Source organism: Helianthus annuus, chromosome 17 (genome assembly GCF_002127325.2).
Source record: "Helianthus annuus cultivar XRQ/B chromosome 17, HanXRQr2.0-SUNRISE, whole genome shotgun sequence".
Taxonomy (NCBI): domain Eukaryota; kingdom Viridiplantae; phylum Streptophyta; class Magnoliopsida; order Asterales; family Asteraceae; genus Helianthus; species Helianthus annuus.
In genome coordinates this window covers 189976514-189997121 of record NC_035449.2, presented here as the reverse complement: position 1 = coordinate 189997121, position 20608 = coordinate 189976514, and the positions used below count along the sequence as shown (strand labels likewise).

General features: G+C 33.8%; 1 protein-coding gene and 2 long non-coding RNA genes across 14 annotated transcripts; 1 reads left to right on the top strand and 2 right to left on the bottom strand.

Moving 5' to 3' along the window:
- The first annotated feature begins 50 nt into the window (after positions 1-50).
- LOC110925765 lies at positions 51-5279 on the top strand. 2 transcript variants are annotated; one of them, XR_004885488.1, is made up of 11 exons: positions 51-253; positions 364-428; positions 973-1179; positions 1290-1354; positions 1900-2106; positions 2217-2281; positions 2825-3031; positions 3142-3206; positions 4236-4279; positions 4429-4956; positions 5039-5279. It is a non-coding gene; the product is annotated as an uncharacterized LOC110925765 (long non-coding RNA). The 2 variants fall into 2 exon arrangements; XR_002584717.2 differs by lacking the exons at positions 4236-4279; positions 4429-4956; positions 5039-5279 and having other exon boundaries at positions 3142-3414.
- Positions 5280-10618: 5339 nt separating this feature from the next.
- Positions 10619-16859, bottom strand: LOC110921053. Of its 11 annotated transcripts, none has more exons than XR_002582125.2 (9): positions 16614-16855; positions 16121-16277; positions 15626-15710; positions 13370-15552; positions 13194-13288; positions 12582-12763; positions 12406-12482; positions 11994-12328; positions 10619-11086 (listed from the first exon to the last, which is right to left on the bottom strand). It is a non-coding gene; the product is annotated as an uncharacterized LOC110921053 (long non-coding RNA). The 11 variants fall into 11 exon arrangements; XR_004885486.1 differs by lacking the exon at positions 10619-11086 and having other exon boundaries at positions 11628-12328; positions 13194-13265; positions 13370-13474; positions 13671-15552; positions 16614-16858; XR_004885487.1 differs by lacking the exon at positions 10619-11086 and having other exon boundaries at positions 11628-12328; positions 13194-13265; positions 13370-13438; positions 13671-15552; positions 16614-16858.
- Positions 16860-17635: 776 nt separating this feature from the next.
- LOC110921502 (beta-1,4-mannosyl-glycoprotein 4-beta-N-acetylglucosaminyltransferase) lies at positions 17636-20407 on the bottom strand. Its single transcript, XM_022165838.2, has 2 exons — positions 20030-20407; positions 17636-19019 (listed from the first exon to the last, which is right to left on the bottom strand). The coding sequence occupies exons 1-2, from the start codon at positions 20138-20140 to the stop codon at positions 17922-17924; spliced, it is 1209 nt and encodes a 402-aa protein (XP_022021530.1). The 5' UTR covers positions 20141-20407; the 3' UTR covers positions 17636-17921.
- Positions 20408-20608: the final 201 nt, after the last annotated feature.

Here is a 20608-nt window from a genome sequence, read left to right as displayed (position 1 = left end):
TTTTTTTTTCATTATTGGTCTTATTAATGTTTTAGCATATGTGCAGGCAGTAGAAAAGGTTCTTGCTGGAGCCTTAAGGCGAGATATGGCTTTGAAAGGTTCTTACAAGTGTATGTTCTTGGGTCAATCCGACCAAAATTTGCTAAACTCAATTGGGACATACACTTTGGTGGTAAGTATACTGTGAGGATTTTAGTGATCGCAGTGGATGCGGATGCCCTTGCTTAAATCTTTAATTCTTGATAACTGTGAGGTTAGTGATGTACTACTGATGCCTATAACTTGTGGCTGTTAAAAAACAAACAATTGATTATTGGATATTATTGGTTCAGAGGTTGACGACTGTGGTTTTTATGATTGCAGACGATGAGGCCGACATGCTTAAGCACTATTTAGCCAACAAAGCTTCTCATGTTCTTCATCAAAAGGTATTTACCCTCCTGAAAATGAAGTTAATTGGTTAGCTCATCAAGGTACTTAGTTTTTAATCTAGCAGTTTTCTTCTTTATGAACAAATCCGAATTCATACAACTCGGGGACTAACTGGTAGGTCATTTCGTTATTTTTGTAAAACAGAGGGTTATTAGTAATTACCGATTTATATAGTTTCAAATTGTGTTTTGTTTGATTGATTGGTTGATTTTAAAACTTTATATAGATCATACACATTAATGCATGGCTATCGACCTATTTGACTTGCTTGTCAAATTTTTTAGCTAATTTTTTATTTGACCCGTTAAAAAATATGAAAAGAATATTAACAGTAACATTGAGAGCTGTGGTTTTGGTCGACTGTATTCAAATTGATGACGGTGTTGTCGTTTTTTCATATTATTATTCAGTAGATTCGGATTAGTTTTTAGGAGCTTTGGTAATTAGGGGATTTAGACTTTTGGTTATGGTCTACTGTATGCAACAAGGTGATGTTTTTTTTTCATTATTGGTCTTATTAATGTTTTAGCATATGTGCAGGCAATAGAAAAGGTTCTTGCTGGAGCCTTAAGGCGAGATATGGCTTTGAAAGGTTCTTACAAGTGTATGTTCTTGGGTCAATCCGACCAAAATTTGCTAAACTCAATTGGGACATATACTTTGGTGGTAAGTATACTGTGAGGATTTTAGTGATCGCAGTGGATGCGGATACCCTTGCTTAAATCTTTAATTCTTGATAACTGTGAGGTTAGTGATGTACTACTGATGCCTATAACTTGTGGCTGTTAAAAAACAAACAATTGATTATTGGATATTATTGGTTCAGAGGTTGACGACTGTGGTTTTTATGATTGCAGACGATGAGGCCGACATGCTTAAGCACTATTTAGCCAACAAAGCTTCTCATGTTCTTCATCAAAAGGTATTTACCCTCCTGAAAATGAAGTTAATTGGTTAGCTCATCAAGGTACTTAGTTTTTAATCTAGCAGTTTTCTTCTTTATGAACAAATCCGAATTCATACAAATCGGGGACTAACTGGTAGGTCATTTCATTATTTTTGTAAAACAGAGGGTTATTAGTAATTACCGATTTATATAGTTTCAAATTGTGTTTTGTTTGATTGATTGGTTGATTTTAAAACTTTATATAGATCATACACATTAATGCATGGCTATCGACCTATTTGACTTGCTTGTCATATTTTTTAGCTAATTTTTTATTTGACCCGTTAAAAAATATGAAAAGAATATTAACAGTATCATTGAGAGCTGTGGTTTTGGTCGACTGTATTCAAATTGATGACGGTGTTGTCGTTTTTTCATATTATTATTCAGTTGATTCGGATTAGTTTTTAGGAGCTTTGGTAATTAGGGGATTTAGACTTTTGGTTATGGTCTACTGTATGCAACAAGGTGATGTTTTTTTTTTCATTATTGGTCTTATTAATGTTTTAGCATATGTGCAGGCAGTAGAAAAGGTTCTTGCTGGAGCCTTAAGGCGAGATATGGCTTTGAAAGGTTCTTACAAGTGTATGTTCTTGGGTCAATCCGACCAAAATTTGCTAAACTCAATTGGGACATACACTTTGGTGGTAAGTATACTGTGAGGATTTTAGTGATCGCAGTGGATGCGGATGCCCTTGCTTAAATCTTTAATTCTTGATAACTGTGAGGTTAGTGATGTACTACTGATGCCTATAACTTGTGGCTGTTAAAAAACAAACAATTGATTATTGGATATTATTGGTTCAGAGGTTGACGACTGTGGTTTTTATGATTGCAGACGATGAGATCGACATGCTTAAGCACTATTTAGCCAACAAAGCTTCTCATGTTCTTCATCAAAAGGTATTTACCCTCCTGAAAATGAAGTTAATTGGTTAGCTCATCAAGGTACTTAGTTTTTAATCTAGCAGTTTTCTTCTTTATGAACAAATCCGAATTCATACAAATCGGGGACTAACTGGTAGGTCATTTCGTTATTTTTGTAAAACAGAGGTTATTAGTAATTACCGATTTATATAGTTTCAAATTGTGTTTTGTTTGATTGATTGGTTGATTTTAAAACTTTATATAGATCATACACATTAATGCATGGCTATCGACACTATTTGACTTGCTTGTCAAATTTTTTAGCTAATTTTTTATTTGACCCGTTAAAAAATATGAAAAGAATATTAACAGTAACATTGAGAGCTGTGGTTTTGGTCGACTGTATTCAAATTGATGACGGTGTTGTCGTTTTTTCATATTATTATTCAGTAGATTCGGATTAGTTTTTAGGAGCTTTGGTAATTAGGGGATTTAGACTTTTGGTTATGGTCTACTGTATGCAACAAGGTGATTTTTTTTTTCATTATTGGTCTTATTAATGTTTTAGCATATGTGCAGGCAGTAGAAAAGGTTCTTGCTGGAGCCTTAAGGCGAGATATGGCTTTGAAAGGTTCTTACAAGTGTATGTTCTTGGGTCAATCCGACCAAAATTTGCTAAACTCAATTGGGACATACACTTTGGTGGTAAGTATACTGTGAGGATTTTAGTGATCGCAGTGGATGCGGATACCCTTGCTTAAATCTTTAATTCTTGATAACTGTGAGGTTAGTGATGTACTACTGATGCCTATAACTTGTGGCTGTTAAAAAACAAACAATTGATTATTGGATATTATTGGTTTAGAGGTTGACGACTGTGGTTTTTATGATTGCAGACGATGAGGCCGACATGCTTAAGCACTATTTAGCCAACAAAGCTTCTCATGTTCTTCATCAAAAGGTATTTACCCTCCTGAAAATGAAGTTAATTGGTTAGCTCATCAAGGTACTTAGTTTTTAATCTAGCAGTTTTCTTCTTTATGAATACAAAAAACCTTCTCTAATGTTTAATGGTTTAGACGCTTATATAATAAAGTCTTGCGGAATGAAAAATATATTCTGACAAGTATTCTGTTTGAACCATCTTAATAACTAAACATTACCACTTGCTAATCCTCAAATGATTTCAAATATAGTATTGCTTGATAATACTGATGTGAAAAAGAATATGAGCATCGAAACTGCATACCAAAAATCAGTCGATACAGTTTTGAATTGGATCAGTAAAGAAGTAGATACAAATAAGACACAAGTTGTTTTCCAAAGCTTTTCTCCTGTGCATTTCAGGTTCGCGTTGATCTTTTATATCTTGAATGTGAATGGTCGTGTGTGTGTGTGGGGGGGGGGGGGTAACGGGTCAGGTAAACCTAACATTCTTTTCATGATTCGTCTTTAATCTATGTTTATTTGTGATCAATATGCGAAAAATAACGGTAATTGGTCCGATTTCTAGGTCAACGAACTTGTGTTAAAGAGATTAGTTTATTCAGTTCATTTTTATAGATCTGGTTATGTGTTAATTAAAGAGATTAGTAAGTAGACTTGATGCATAGGCTGGGAAGGTGCTTTTGGTCAGAAAGACACTTGCAAGTGGATGATTAGTATAACAAATACGTTTTGGATAACTAGACTTGATACGTAGGGCTTGCGTTGCTGTGAAGGGGACTCAAACGCACTCTTAACTTTGACTGTATGAACATTTATGGTGGTTTGTGTATGCTTGAATGTGTGCGCTAGATTAATTGGCATGAGATTAGCAAGATTCTAGACATGTAATACCATTGTTTCGACGTTCACAAAAAATACCATTGTTTCCTTTTAAAATCGATAAGCTAATGCGAAAACATGAATTATGTATTGTTAATGCAATGGTTAGTAATGTCAATATAAAAAAGCCCATATCATAAAGTGAAAGCAATTTTTTGTACAGGTGAAAAGCAATGGGAATTGAATTCAACCTTCTCATCGATTAAGGTAATCTCCATTATCCTCTCTCTTGATAAATTTGTTTATGATTGATGTTAATTTAATGTTGTTCGATTCATAGGTGTAATTTTTTATAATTCAGAGTGGATTTGGACTATGCTAATTTGTGATTTTTTATATGGTGTTGGTTTGTGTAGGCTAGGGATTTGATTCCATGTTTTTAGGGCTTCATCGAAGTATATTCAAGAGATGTTAAGAGGAAGTATATGAACTTCAAGAAGTTTGATATTGTTGAGGACTATTCAATTTAGTGCTATATAAAATCAAAATCATTATGGTGACAGGCAAGTAGGGATAAGCTTGGTATTGACCGGTACCGGTATCAAATATTCCGGTACCGAAAATCTCCAAAAGTGGGTACCGGTACCGAATATACCCGATACGGTTCAATACTGGTATTTGAGAGAAAAAACCGGTACCGAAAATGTCAAAAGTCGGTACTAAATTGGTACCGAAAATGTACTCGGTTCGGTAAATTCGGTACCGATATCGGGTACCATTTGCTCATCCCTACGTTCAAGTGTATTTTCAACTTTATTTATTTTATTTGTTTATTTTATGAAATTTTCAATTTCCAATGATTCTTTTTTTAACAATTTGCAGCCACCAATAAATGGGCTAAAAAGTTTATGAAGAATGGAGGATTCCTGAGAGGAATTTGGCTGGTTTGTTTTGCTAACACTCGATTAGTTTTCTAATTCTTTTTTTTAACATTTGGATTAAATTATTTTTGTTGTTTGATTGCAGATATGATATATGTTAGGGTTTAAGAAGGAAGAAAGGATCTTTTAAGAGTTGTGATAATAGGAGTAGAAGTGACTCCACATCACAGGAGTAGAGGTGACTCCACATCACGATGGTTTTTTTTTCTTTGATATATGTATGTCTTCACATATCTCTTCTTTTTTCAGTTTTCATCAAGTGGTTTAATATTATTAATAGGGTTGATAAACTTTAAAACCATTGTATACTTTCATATCTTTGTGGTAAAAAGTCTCTTTATCCAATTTTAGTATACTAAAAGTTGTTTAAAATGATCGTATTTGTGAAATCAACAAGAAACGTACTTGGCTGATGGCACGTTGGTTTAATATGTGGAAGTTGTGTATGTGGCTTTTTTTAGTGGATGGATGTCAAGTAGACTGCTTTCTTGACATAGAATGTCACCTTATAATTTTTTTATCGTCTGCCACCTCATCATTTTTTTTTCTTATATACAACTTAATATCATCTTATATGGTAAAGAAAAGGTATACAATTATATACTAATTTTTAACTTTTTTTATTTGAAATATTAACAATCTTTAACTACTTTCCAATTAAAACGAATGCTTTCCCTTTAAAAATCTACTCATCCAATTCAAACTTCATAAATACTTTGTCATATACTTAAAACTCTCTTTTTATATAATGAAAACTCTTTTTTTTTCTAAGATAAACATACATATAAGGTTGAGTTGTGAACATATCTTTCACTAGGAGTTTACTTACCTTGTGATGTTATTTAACGTTTGTCTTTTAATTTGCAGATGTATAGTGATGGTCGTAGCAAGAAATTCTAGATGGCTCTGAGAAAGGGTAACTGTTGTTTGTCTGAAGACACCTTAATTCTTAATAAAAGTAAAAAAATATAATGTTTTATACTTTAATGCATTTTAATTATATTTTCACTTTGTCAATAAATAATTTATGTAATGTTTAAAGATTGTAAAAAGGAAAAGAACACATGGTATCTTAATTTTTAGGCATATTTCCGAGCTTTTTTTGTGTTAACATGGTATTAGATTTGTTTCTTTTTTAACATGGTGTCAGCGTATAACACCATACCTAAAAAATTAAGACATCATATGTTAATTTCTTTTTAACACTTTTTAGGGTATGCTAAACCTATATTATATTTTTTAGGCATTAGGTTGGTATCACCAATACACATCCTAAACCCGCCCAGGCCACTTGGTTGCCATTCCTATTTAGGACTTAGAAGAGAACCATTGATTTGTACTTAGATATTAATTATTAGTACATGATACATATAAGAGAATAAAAGATGGGTCTATTGAAGGCTAGCCTATCAACTAATACTAATAGATATACATGTGAATATTAGGAAAATATGCACATCTTATTAGTCAACCTGTTTTTTTTATACTTTTTGTGAACATATCTTTCACTAGGAGTTTACTTACCTTGTGATGTTATTTAACGTTTGTCTTTTAATTTGCAGATGTATAGTGATGGTCGTAGCAAGAAATTCTAGATGGCTCTGAGAAAGGGTAACTGTTGTTTGTCTGAAGACACCTTAATTCTTAATAAAAGTAAAAAAATATAATGTTTTATACTTTAATGCATTTTAATTATATTTTCACTTTGTCAATAAATAATTTATGTAATGTGTTACTTTGTGTTTATATTATTTATACACTTTGTGATAATGTAGATTAAATTTTCCGACCCGCGAAGTTCGCGGGTGATTAGCTATGCCACATGTATATGTTGATGTCATAATTTCGTTTTTTATTAAGATAAATTATTGATGTTAGTAGATCTGATGGGGGTTTGATGTAATGTTGTTTTTGGTGTAATATTGTGTGTTTTTTTTTGATGTACTTTGTATGAATGTTGGGTTAACTATTGTTTCCCAGTTTTGATGACTAATAGATTTGTTAACATTTAAAAAAAAAAACATATATTATATGGCTGACTAATAACTTCTAAATTTCTTTAAAGAGTAGTAAGTTACCAAAATGTATATGTGAATTTAATAATTTCTTCATTTCCCTATTTAATTGGTATATTGGAAACAATTAATGTTTCCTGTGTTAGTTATGTTTCTCTTGTGTCAATACTTAATCAGTCGACAAGTTTAATGTATACTTAACTAAAATGCGAATGTGAATTCATCAAATATTTGTTCACATAATATTTTTACATATAAACATAGACAAAAACTTGTATCATTATAGTTATTATAAACATAACACATACTGTCTTTAACATACTGTCTTTAACATTATTTTATAAAGATATGTAACATATTTTAGAAAAGCACCATTGATTTGGACTTGGACATTAAATATTTGTTCACTTTCTTTTTTATAAAACCATTTGATGGGTGAAAAGTGTTGGCAATGGTTTAAACACTTGGTGAAGTGGTAAACTTTTTTTTTAAAAAAAAGGAAAAAAGGTGTGATTGGTTGAGAGATGGCATGGACCCCACCCCACAACACCCTCTCTCCCATACACTCCCTCTCTCTCTCCTGCTCCCTCACTCTCTCTCTTCTTCCCGAGTCGACAACATGTCCCCGATTCGTTTTGTTTGCCGCGTCGCCAAAAGGTCGGCGCACTTTCAACTTTGGTCCTTTATAGTTTCATTTTCCGCAAATTTGTCGCTTTATACTTCGTTCTAAATTTTATGACTTAACATATCACAACGTGCGTCTTTGGTTTAACGTTTTTACGTTTCGTTTTAAATTCTGCGAGTTAACATGACGCAACGTGCGTGTGTGGGTGAACGTTTTTACATCGTCTATTTTTCCCCGTTTGACAGTTTCAACATAACGTGCGCGTCCTAAATTGACTTAGTTATAACTTAAGAATCCCCGCCGCATTGCGGCGGGTCGTAATTCTAGTTTGACTTTATAAATAAATAATAATAATAATAATAATAATAATAATAAATATAGGGTAAGATTACCAAAATACAAATTTTTCGTTTCACGTGTTGTTCTAGATTTTACGAGGTAACATGGTACTACGTGCGTGTGTGGTTCAACGTTTTTACGTTTCGTTTTACGCTTCTTTCTAGATTTTGCGAGTTAACATGGCGCAACATGCGTGCGTAGTTCAACGTTTTTACGTTTCGTTTTACACTTCGTTCTAAATTTTGCGAGTTAACATGGCGCAACGTGCGTGTGTTGTTCAACATACGACCCGCCGCAATGCGGCGGGGATTCTTTAGTTATAACTAAGTCGATTTAGGACGCACACGTTATGTTGAACCTATCAAACAGGAAAAAAAATAGACGATGTAAAAACGTTCACCCACACACGTACGTTGCGTCGTGTTAACTCGCAAAATTTAGACCGAAACGTGAAAACGCTAAACCAAAGACGCACGTTGCGATGTTTTAAGTCACAAAATTTAGAACGAAGCATAAAGCGAAAAATTTGCGGAAAATGAGAAACTATAAAGGACCAAAGTTGAAAGTAAAAAAAGTTGTGAGTATAGATTGCAAAAGATAAAAGGTTTAATGTTAAAACTAAAAAACAAATAGTTTTGGGTTAAAAGTAATTTATGAAATACTTTTGGATGAAAAGTAAAAAAAAATCTTTTTTTTTTTTTGAAAAACCTCCAATGCCAAAGTTACAACAACCATATGCATAACTATTTTTTCTTTGAAAAACCACCAAAGTGAAGATTACAACACATAAGTAAAAAAGAATCAAAGTGATTACATCGTAAAAGATGAAAACTTTTGAATTAGAAGTAAAAGAATCAAATTAATCAAAGGGCTTAAATTACCAAAGATTAAAACTTTAAACTTAAATTGTCAAAGATTAAAACTTTAGGGTTAAAAAGGAAAGAAATATTAAAAATTTTTTAACTTAAATTGTCAAAGATTAAAATTGTAGGGTAAATTGTTAAAGATTAAAATTTTAGGGTTAAAAAGGAAACAAAAATTAGAAGTTTAAACTTAAATTGTCAAACTTTAAAACTTTAAGGTTAAAAAGGAAAATTTCTATTTTTTTTGAAAGACTCCCAAAGCCAATTGTACAAGTATCATATGCACAAATAAGTTGCTTATTAATAAGGTTATAATATGCAACTTGATGCTTTTATATAAAAGTGGGAAAAGCGGGTTTGTGATTTAATGTGGACATTTTTATTAGGTAAGAGTTAACTATTTTTATATAAAACTAGGAAAAGCGGGTTTGTGATTTAAATCCAATTTATTTATTTTTTATAGATTTAATACAACATTTCATTCATTTCAAAAAATTATTTATAGACGTACACATGATAATTAATATGAAATGTAGTCGTTAATTAATTTTTATAAGATATTATTTATCTTAATATTCGAACAAACCTGTAATAAAGTATTTACGTATTAAAGTATAAATTTTTTATTGTTTAGCCACCCGTGTATTACACGGGGACTTAGACTAGTAGTATAATATATTTGTTGATAAGTATTTTTATTTTTTATTTTTTTGAACGGCCAACAAACTCAATCCCGAGTACTCTCGGGGCACCCACTGGACAAACGGAGTACTCCGAGAGTAACCCGAGTCCACCACCAATTCCGGGGAAAACCCGGTAACCCGCCCGCCCGTAGGCACGACGCTGAAATTACCGGTAAAACCCGTTTGGCTCAAGGATCCAACCCAGGTTTCCCTAGGTCTCCTATCATTGCCCACCAATGCCTCACTCTGCACCAAGTGGGAGTCGAACCTGCATCTCTTAAGAGAAATGCAAGCCCTACACCACTTGATCTAGAGTTCATTGACGTGATAAGTATTTTTATTAGAATATATAATATAATTTTAAACACATACTCCAGAAAGACAAACAATGTCAGTTTCCAAGATTCCAAATTCCTTGAAGAATAAACTTATTATATCAAAGACATGCCAGCCTCAAATCACATAAAAATTATCAGATTCTTTATTCTCCACATAATTCTCTATCTCGTTTATATACACACTAGGTTATAACCCGCGAATACTCGCGGATCGGAAATTTAATTTGCATTAATCGAATTGTCATTAAATAAAATAAAAACACATGCTTTCAAAGGTTTTTGATGAACACGTTTGAGAGATAGAGAGAGAATGAACGAATTCGTGAGTTCTTAATGTTATTGTTATTAAGTGTTTAAATAAATAAGTTAAAATTTGGTGTCGATACTATGCGGTACCAAAGTTGAAATTAAAAGACATGTTTTCAAACGTTATTTTCCGTAAAATAACACTTTTTTTTCCATGGAGCGCCTCCTTCGTTTTCTTTACATGTGCACCCCTATGCTATGCGATACGGTACCGGTTAAGCCAAAGCACTTATGAAGAAATGAGTTGAGCCAAACCACTTTTTTTTACCATAATCCTAAAGAAATAAAGGCACTTATGTTTTTACCTGTGCTGCCATATAACAATTAAGTTCATCACCTTCTTTCCCTCCTTAGACGTCCTATTACTCTCGAAATGTGCCACCACACCGTCCAAAGAAATGCAGTTTTGGGAACATCAGAATATTAGTCCATATGCAAAACTTTCCACAACAAAACTTTTAAACACATAAAAAGAAGATAATTGAGATATATTTCCTTTTTTAAACAGCCAACAAATCAAATTTTATTAAAAAACAGATTAATGCTAATCCACATCCAAAAACAACCAGATAACAAACTACATCATAGACCCAAAAAAATTAACACGAAATTTTGCCAGATTTCCCATGATAAACCAACGGATTCTGACTAATGTTTAACCCATAGGTATGCCAAAACTCTAATTTCCTACTTTAAACTCTCCACCTTAGGTTGTTTACGGTTGAAGATAATATTGTCTTGACTTCGCCAAATGCACCACACGACCGTTAGAATAATGGAGTAGACAACCTTTCTCCACTTCACAGAGCCTCTCGCTTGCTTATAAAACTTCAACTGGTCCTCGAATTCAAAGAAAAAGAAGCTATAAAGCATGTACCATGTATAAATAAAGTCCCAAATAGTTTGCGTCATCCCACACGATACTAAAAGATGTTCTGTAGACTCCTCATATGCTCCATAAAAGCTGCACATAATAGACCCAATACTAACACTTCGTCTTGCCGGATTTGTACTCGTAGACAATGGCATGAATAATACATGTCATAAATTATTAATAAATTCTATCTACACATGGAAGAAACGTTACATGAAATAACATAGAAAGCCTATATGAAAGTATATAATTAAGTTTTTGAGGTATGTTATAATACATATGTTATATAAAAATATAAACGAACTAATTTTTCTGTCCGTCGTAACAGGTTTGCAGTTTACTCTCTCTAAAGACCAAAGCCTACGCTAATTTTGGTAATTTATTTTCCCTATATTCGGACTTTCCGTTTTTATTTTGGAAGCACTTGATGTAATCCCAAAATCCCATCCAGTGTAAGAAAAATAAGTCCTACACACTAAAAACATTTTACAAAATCCCAAAAACATCTTGAAGCAAAAACGGTACAACATCAAGACCGACAAATCAAGACCCATATAAACGAACGACGACACAATACATCCTAATCAGAATATTATTAGTTTGTCCAACTGAGAAAAACTAAGATAATAAATGTCGTAATTCACTTTACCATAAGTAGCTTAACAGAATAATCTTTAACAACAGAATCAAACTTTCAGCCCCCAAAATATAGACTACTACTTTAAAAAGGTCAAATCCCCTAATAAATATCTAAAACTTAATCAAGTACACTTTACACAATATCCTTTTCCATAGAACCATAAGTATTTAACACCATCTTTTTAAAGTATATAGAATTTCCATTATAGATATATTGCCTCTTTAGCTTCATCCAAAACCGTATTATATTATTTCGAAAGAGTGGGCTACAATGGGATGAAGGAAACAGTGGGCATTAGTGGCTTCATCCAAAACTATATTATTTCCAAAACCATAAGTATTTAACCCCAACACTTACAAATTCAGCATTGACATATCCACGTGTCTCTTTCGAAATCTTCTCCAAGTCCCGCATCTTCAGCCAGCTTCATGTTCTTGGTATGAATGCGGAGCACCTCGAGCCGACCGACTTCATCGGGAACACCGATATCGATTTCACGGTCAAACCTGCCGAATCATCTCAGAGCTGGGTCAATGAGGTTGGGACAGTTGGTTGCACCCATAACAATAACGTGAGCATGGGATTTCAACCCGTCCATCAGAGTCAAAAGTTGTGAGACGATTCTTCGTTCAACTTCTCTGTAACGCATTCCTTTCAGAATAACCTTTCGGGAGTCACCATCTTCACCCTTACTAAAATTTAAAACCAAAATAACAGATGCAGAAAATGTTTAGGAAATTTTAAAACCAAAAACAATACAATTATTTACCATTTATGTTAATAGATAAACTTCTCCTGAATTTGAGGAAGATGGATGCTTTACGGTTCTCCCTCTTCGTACCAGATCTGCAAAGCAAAAAAGATGTTGCCTAAATGCCATATTATATAATGCATACAACAGGGAAATAACCCAAAATCAAATGACAAAGGGATAGATCTGGTTACCGGAATCCAGCCAAACCCCCAGCCATGACCGGTTTCCACCACGGCTGATGGCAGCTTCACCCCAACCACCAACACGGTTGTAAACCATAACCAGTAATCCCCTTTACTTTTCCTTATGTTGACGTCACACCGTTGTTTTCCTTAAATGGACTCACGATAATAGCCGCGGCAAAGGTCAAATTCTGAAACAACCGGAAAAGTCATGTTACGTCGCCGGGAATCCACAAATCGAACCGCATCAACCAACGACGCCAATATTGACATCGTCGATGACGCAAACCACCACCGTCGTTGCCGTAAGATCAAGAGGTTAAAAAGCATCTAAATATCATTCACTACAAGAGAAGGATGCTAATATCAGTCATTTACATGACCCCAAATGAACTGCCCCGAATCACAAAGATACCAATATTATTTGCGAATGATTACTGTGTATAATTACTCAATACATAATTATACTTACTATATCTAATTACCCAATGACCACATGTCGATAAACAGGACCGAATCATAAAAAGATACTTATGGTCGATCCTGTGCGAGGAACTTATAGGTAAAAAAAACTAATAATTTAAAAAATTCGAATAGAGTTAGCTTAGTTAAAAAGGTTACCTGAAGTATGTATGTACGAACGATCCTGTGCAGACATGGCCAATGCATCTAACTGGAAACGCCAAATCGTGCCTGACCAGACAACCTCCCAGGGACTAATTTTTTTTTATTTCAAAGAAAAGAAAAAAACTTAACAATGAGCAAATAATAAATGACATTATAGGCGTATTACAGACCTTTAGCCAATCTTCTAACATAACATCTCTTCTTGTCCTTTAGAGATCCTCTGCTTGAGGATTCCACAACTGCACCTTAGTCCATATCCAACTTAGCTTGCATTTCTAACATTAGTTAACACATAATTTTAATATAAACACATCAAATCTAGATTTAAAACAACACTTATGCCTCCACAGTGGCCAAAGTCACCACTGATTTCACAAGACCGAATCAAGAGTTTTAAAAGAATCTTCACAAGAGTAGAGATATAACCCTAAACCCATATAAAAAGTCACATTCAAAGCCAAAATTGGTTACCGATGATCTGTAACGAAAGAGAGAGTGGTTGGACCCTATCGGGTTTCTGGCCAGGTAATCGTCGACGACGTTAGGGTTCCTTCACCAAACAGCCATCGAAAAGCACCAAAATAGAGGGGGGAAATGGTTCGGGTGAAGGATCGAACCTGTGCTGCCATATAACAATTAAGTTCATCACCTTCTTTCCCTCCTTAGACGTCCTATTACTCTCGAAATGTGCCACCACACCGTCCAAAGAAATGCAGTTTTGGGAACATCAGAATATTAGTCCATATGCATACCTGTGACCATACTTGCCTCGGTACCTAACAGTATCCAGACAAATAATACAAATATCCAAACCACCATACACTTTCGTATGTTTCTCAAATGCAGCAGCCACTTCTCTTGTTTTATTAAAACAAATATCAGCAAAAGGATCAGGCAAGTTGAGTAAAAGGTGATCAAAATGGGTAATTTTGATTGCAAGATAAAATAGGCCAAACTAAGTTAACCCACAACAATTTTATGTCCAATTCATTTTACTAAAATACTTGGTGCTTGATATAATCACAAAAACTATCTTTATAATAATAATCTATATTTTATCTCACTCTTTAGACCTGTTAAAAATCAAATATAACCCAAAATGATCCATTTGTAAGTAAAAGGTTCAGTCAAAATTGTTTAATTTGATAGAAAGTCAGAATGCATTATGTTGTTTTAACCAACAATACTATTTGTTATATTTTTTTTCTTCTCAAATAAGTATGAGAAATGATAATAAAGACTATAGTATTACAACAATAATATGACTTTATATGCAATAATTTGAGAGTTAATCCAAATCATTCAACACGTAACTATATTGTACCCATTTGAAGTGTTAATGATATTGCATAATCCAAACTGAAACATTATTAATAAGCAAATGCATGGTCAAAAAGAGATCATTTAAGTAGCAAATCAAAGTTGGTGTGGATCCATTAAAAAAATGATTTAAAAGGTTGAATCCATTAAAAGTATAGGCATACAAAATCCGGTTTGGATCCAAACCGGTTCAGTTTGTAAATATTTTTGTTTATTTTTGTTTGGTGTAAAACCAATTTTCCAAACCGGTTCGAGTTATAATCGGTTTTAGGGTTGAAAACACCAACCGGCCCAAACCGATTAGGATTGGGATCAGCACCGCTTTTAGCGTTTAAACCAGTGTTTTTAGGCGGGTTCAAACTGATTCAGGTTGGAACTGATTTTTAACACAAAAACCCAAACCTATACCAAATCATCGGGTCAGGTTGGACCCAACCCCTTTTTTTGTACACCTCTAGATAAAAGCACGTTGGCCGACTTTCAACCCACTTGACCCATTTTGCTATCACTATTTTTTATAATCTTGCCCATTTGACTCATGAGAGATAAAACATAAACAAAATTGGCCCATTCATAAGTTCCATAATAAATAATACAACTCACCTTTGTTACTGAGATTGCATTTTATAATGATAGCAGATGGAAATTTTAATCCCGAGTGAAACTCGCGATTTTCTTTGCGATCAATGCTAAAGAACTCTACCTGCATATCAAAAATACAGGAGTAGAATATGCTGTTGTAAAAAAATTTGAAATTTCAACGTTTTTTAGTCAAACCTACAAATTCAAGATTTTTACATATATAACAAAATATGTGGTTATATCAGCAGCATTTTCACATTATATGTAAAATAACGACTATCCGATCACAAAATTTAAAATAATAATGTTGTGTTTATTATAAATATAACGGAAGTTTAGAAAACATGCCTTGTCCGAGCATTTAAGAGAGATAGTTTTAGCATTTGCAGCAAACCAACCTTCCATTCTACACAAGTACCACTGTAACACCTTGCAAGGAAGCCCCTCCAACCTATAAGAACAAAAATAAATGCAGCCTTTGTAGCGTCATACAACATATTTGAGAATTAGTTATTTAAATATACCTTAGTTTTGGATTTCTTTCAAACATAATTGATATTGCTTGTCGTATAGAATGTCTTCGGTGACTTCGTCCCTCACTTTATTAGTCTGCAAGATTGAAGAGAACAATAATGAATGAATGAACTTGTAAGCATGAGCATATTTGTGTACATAACACGATATGCACATTATGGTTCTAAAAAGAAATTTTAAATTATGATTGTTAGTTTATTTCCTAAAATAAATGTTACGAATTTATAGTAGTAGATATAGAGAAGTTGAATAAGTGAAAAGGCTACTAAATTCGAACTCGTAACACATTGCCTTTCACCACTATAAACTCTATCAAAGTCCCTGTAAATTAAGCAAAACCCACAAATTTATTAACAAAACTATACTAAAAAAATGAAATATTACAAACTTAGGATTATTAAAAAACCATACATAGAATTCAAAAAGACAACCAAGTATATTTAGAAACCAAAAGAAAAAATACAAAAGAAACACACTAAAAAAACCTTGTCTATTGGAACCCTAGATGACGCTAAACCACCGCCGACAAACAACTCCACCTCTATCGCCGCCTTATGCGGTATCCCCACAAAACCATCAGTTTAGGATTCAAATGAAACCGACGATTAATGGAAAAAAAAGCCGGATCTTTAATCTTCGATCCTATAACACATTCAAACAATAAAATCAAAACTGAAATCTTGTGACATTTATCTAACACACAAACCTGAATGATAAATCCAAACACATGGAGAAAATAGCAAGATACATGGAGAAATGGATGAATTCAGAGATAAACATATCCAATTCAATCAAAAAACGCTAAATCGAGAAAACATAGAGGGGAACATAACATTATTAGGAAAGTAATGTGAAAACAAAGCGCCATCAGTAGATAGGATAGATGATCAACGAAAGGGCAAAACTCAACAAATTAACACTTCAGAAACGATGAAGAGGATGAGCGAAATTCAAAGGGGAGATAATGTAAACAATCACCTGGTGGACGAATGATGAAGTTGATGAGATGTTTCATTCCAAGAATCAATAACTTACACCAGAATATGCTCATGCTCGATGATTGTTGATGCGATTAGGGTTCGCGATGATGAATGACTGATGTCTTCATTGAGATTCGGAGTGAAACGGCTAGAAGTATGGATATCAAAATTAGGGTTTGTGCAAGGGAAGAAGCGTGTTTAATAGAAAACCCAAAGTCCGACCCATCCTCAGCCGGATCCCGCGTCCGTGTTTTTGTTTGTGTATTGAGAATTTGAGAAATGGGATTTCCCTCCTAAATCACATTGCCACATCATCCTACATGGCCAAAGACAAATGCCACATTGCCCAAATCCATCTCATTTATATATATATATAGATAATATTCGTATTTATTTTATCTTCACATATCAAAAATTCCTTCAAATGTATAAGCCTAACTCCCTTTTTAAAAGGGTTATCGGATTTTATCACCCTTAAATATTGGCTATTGGCTGTTGCCACCCCCAACTATCACTTTAATGCCCGCCACCTCTAACTTAACACTTAGTGTTTCTGTCACCATTTCGTTAACTGATCACTAACTTTTGATGATGTTACTATACTTTTGGGGGTGTCCTAAGATCCCTAAAACCTTCCTAAGATCCCTATGACACCCCCCAAAAGTATAGTAACAGGATTAAAAGTTATTAATCAGTTAACGACGTGGTGACAGAACATACTAAGCGTTAAGTTAGGGGTGACGGGCGTCAAAGTGATAGTTGGGGGTGACAGCGGCCAATAGCCAATAGTTGGGGGTAATAAAATCCAATAATCCTTTTTAAAATGTATATAACCTTAACTCCCTTTTGGATACACATCTCTAGTAAATTACATACATTGATGTAAAAGTATATCAAGAAAATGATTATTCTCAAAATTTTCTTTCTTAAAAGAATCATATTATCATGATTTTCTACTTGTACCCGCGATCATACATATATCGAAACACGAATTGAAGAAAAGATGAATATATATCAATCTCGGTCCAAAATTTTCTAATATATAATAAGGGAGGCGTAGATCAATGGTCAGTCCTAAACAGTCTGATCAGTGACAGACGACCTCCCAGACTAACAAATGAATAATCGAGAGAATATTTACATAAATCCATAAACTCATCCTACTCTATATCAGTTTCCATTAGCATTTAAACATATAAATACTAAAGAGGTATTTCTATAAACTTTAAAGTCACAGTCTTTTTTTAACCCTCGGGTTCGGCTTCAGGTTCAGGCTTGGGTTGGGTCGGGTCAGGTCAGGTCAGGTTCAGCCACTTTCTCTCATGCAATTTCCGGGCAAGAGAAATCTATAATCGTCTGCGTTTTCAAGAAGATACGCAGGAAGATGAACCGCTGAATACGAATGCGGAATGGGTCCCATTTTCCCGATTATCTCCTTAAACGTATACTCCTCGGGGATCATATCGAAAAGATTGGCCCCTTTGCAGATGACCTTTTGAATCCTATCAGGGTTCAAAAACCTTTTGAACCTCACTCTATCGAAATGACTATACGCCTTCATTTTGAAGATAAATTCGCTTATACGGCGGAAACAGAAGCTGCAATGCCATCCGGCATCCGCCAAGATCACATCCGACTGGCGGAAATGAGCGTACGTTGTTTTTCCCGATTGATATCTATGAACGGAAGCCCGCCAGCTGTTATTATCCAAAAGAAATTCGAACGAGTATAAGTAGTTTTTCAACCGAAGATGTAAAGCGGGCGGGATATCATCACACCATCTTAAAAGGTTAATCGTGTGTCGACTCGGGATTTCGTCAACATCCGACATGATTAACAGATCATCGTCTTCAATCCCAGCTTTTTTTATAAGATAATCCAACGCTAACCGTTGATACGCCTCTTCAACAAACGGATTCTCCCCCTTCTGAAATCTTCCAGGAATCATCCCGTAAGTTAACCTCGGTTCGACAAATTTAAACCGATCACGATGGCTGGAAAACACTAGCGGTTTTGGGATTCCGGTGAACGTCGAGTTCGACTCCAGCAGTACAAATTCAGTTACGTACGGGTATAACTCGTGCCATCTTACCGTAAGCAGATCAACCTCGTTACTAAACAAAACCGCATCAAAAACACGTCGTGGAAATTCACGAGTTTTCCATCCGTGAAGTTTACAGAGATGTTGCATCGAGACGTTTTCGTGATAGTAATGTGGGATTTCGTGGAACGGCTTTGGCGGGTTTTCCCATAACGGGCGTAAGAAGTACGATATCTTTTGACCGTGAACGTATAGCGCAAAGATAACCGATGGTACCAACACGAATATAAAGATCAGGGCTTTTAAATCTAACCCGCGAAGAATGCATTTTACTCTCGATATAGTTGAAGATTGACCCGAATCCTGCAAATCAAAATGTACACTTTTAATCATCAAAAACTCAAAGAATGGTTTTTTTTTTTTTTTTTTTTTTCATTTGCAGCCTATAAGGGTGTTCAATATTCGGTTTCAAACGGATTAAGCCGAAAACCTAACCGAAACTGTTTAAAACCGAATCGAAGAATTCGGTTTTCATGATAGATGTGAATCCATTGAATGACACTGAAATTTTTGGATCAAAATCAAGATTTTTTTCATTGCAAATAACACTGAAATTTTTGAATGAAAATCAAGATTTTTTTTTTATTGCAAATAACAAATGAGTTAAATGCCATTTTAGTCCCTGTGGTTTGGGCCATTTTGCCAGTTTAGTCCAAAGGTTTCATTTTTAACCTATGGGTCCAAAAAGGTTTCACAGTTGCCATTTTAGTCCACTTGGTTAACTTCATCCATATTTTCTGTTAACGAGAAGGCAAATTTGGTCATTTTGTATGTAATTCTGTTAACTAAAAAGGCAATTCAGCCATATAAAATAACCGAATTGGCCTTCTCGTTAACAGAAAAAATGGATGAAGTTAACCTAGTGGACTAAAATGGCAACTGTGAAACCTTTTTGGACCCACAGGTTAAAAATGAAACCTTTGGACTAAACTAGCAAAATGACCCAAACCACAGGGACTAAAATGGCATTTAACTCATAACAAATTAATGACCAATAATTCCTAAAACTATGATTCTATAACAAAATTTTGGTTCTAATTAGAAACTTTTAATGTGTAAAATGAACATAAAATGATAAAACCCTAGAAATTTGCAGATAAAAACCAACTAAATTTTGCAGATTTTTCAACAAAATTGAGATAAATACCATTTTTTTTAAATAAAAAAAAAAGCATATATATCAATGATCAAATCCCTAAAAAAATTGGGGAAAAATCAAACAAAAAACAGGGGAATTTCATTAAAATCAACAATGCAATTAGCAAATGGAGAACCCAAAAATTAAAACTAATTTAAACAAAATATAAAATTACCTCATTGCAAATATTGCTGCAAATATCATCTGATTTCTTAGAACAATAACGAGATCCGCCTTCTGCCATAATATAAACTTTCTCTAGAAAATTCGACGAATTAAGCGCCATTCAAACCCTAAATTCTCGATCAAATGAACAACCAGATCACCCCCAAATTAATAACCAATTAGAGGGTGACCCAAAATTCAATTTTTAAATTATCTTTTTTTTTTATAAAGATTTTGAAGCAGATAAAAATTGAAGAAATTGAGTGCAGAAATTAAAGAAAAATGAAGAATGATGAAATGGGTGTTTTGGGTGGCTGATTGTCTTGTCTTCTACCTCTTCTTTTGTATCCTGTAAATTACTCTATCAATGAATGAATGTGAATATATACATTTTGAAGGTAATGTATGGTTGTATATATACATGGATGTTGATAAAAGAATAATATTTTGAATTGACCAAATTGCCCTTGTTGTTCATGTCTTCCATTTCTATTTCTATTATTAAAGTTTGAATATTTCTTGCTATTTATTTTTATGCAAATTGGTTTTTATTGTATACGGTGTAAGTTTAAATACATGTGTGTTACAC

Bases quoted from the DNA above. Each gene is read 5' to 3' on its own strand.
- LOC110921502 (XM_022165838.2), bottom strand. From the start codon at position 20,140: ATGGCGCTTAATTCGTCGAATTTTCTAGAGAAAGTTTATATTATGGCA. The intron at 19,020-20,029 runs GTAATTTTATAT...TTTGATTTGCAG, and splicing joins GCAGCAATATTTGCAATGAG to GATTCGGGTCAATCTTCAAC.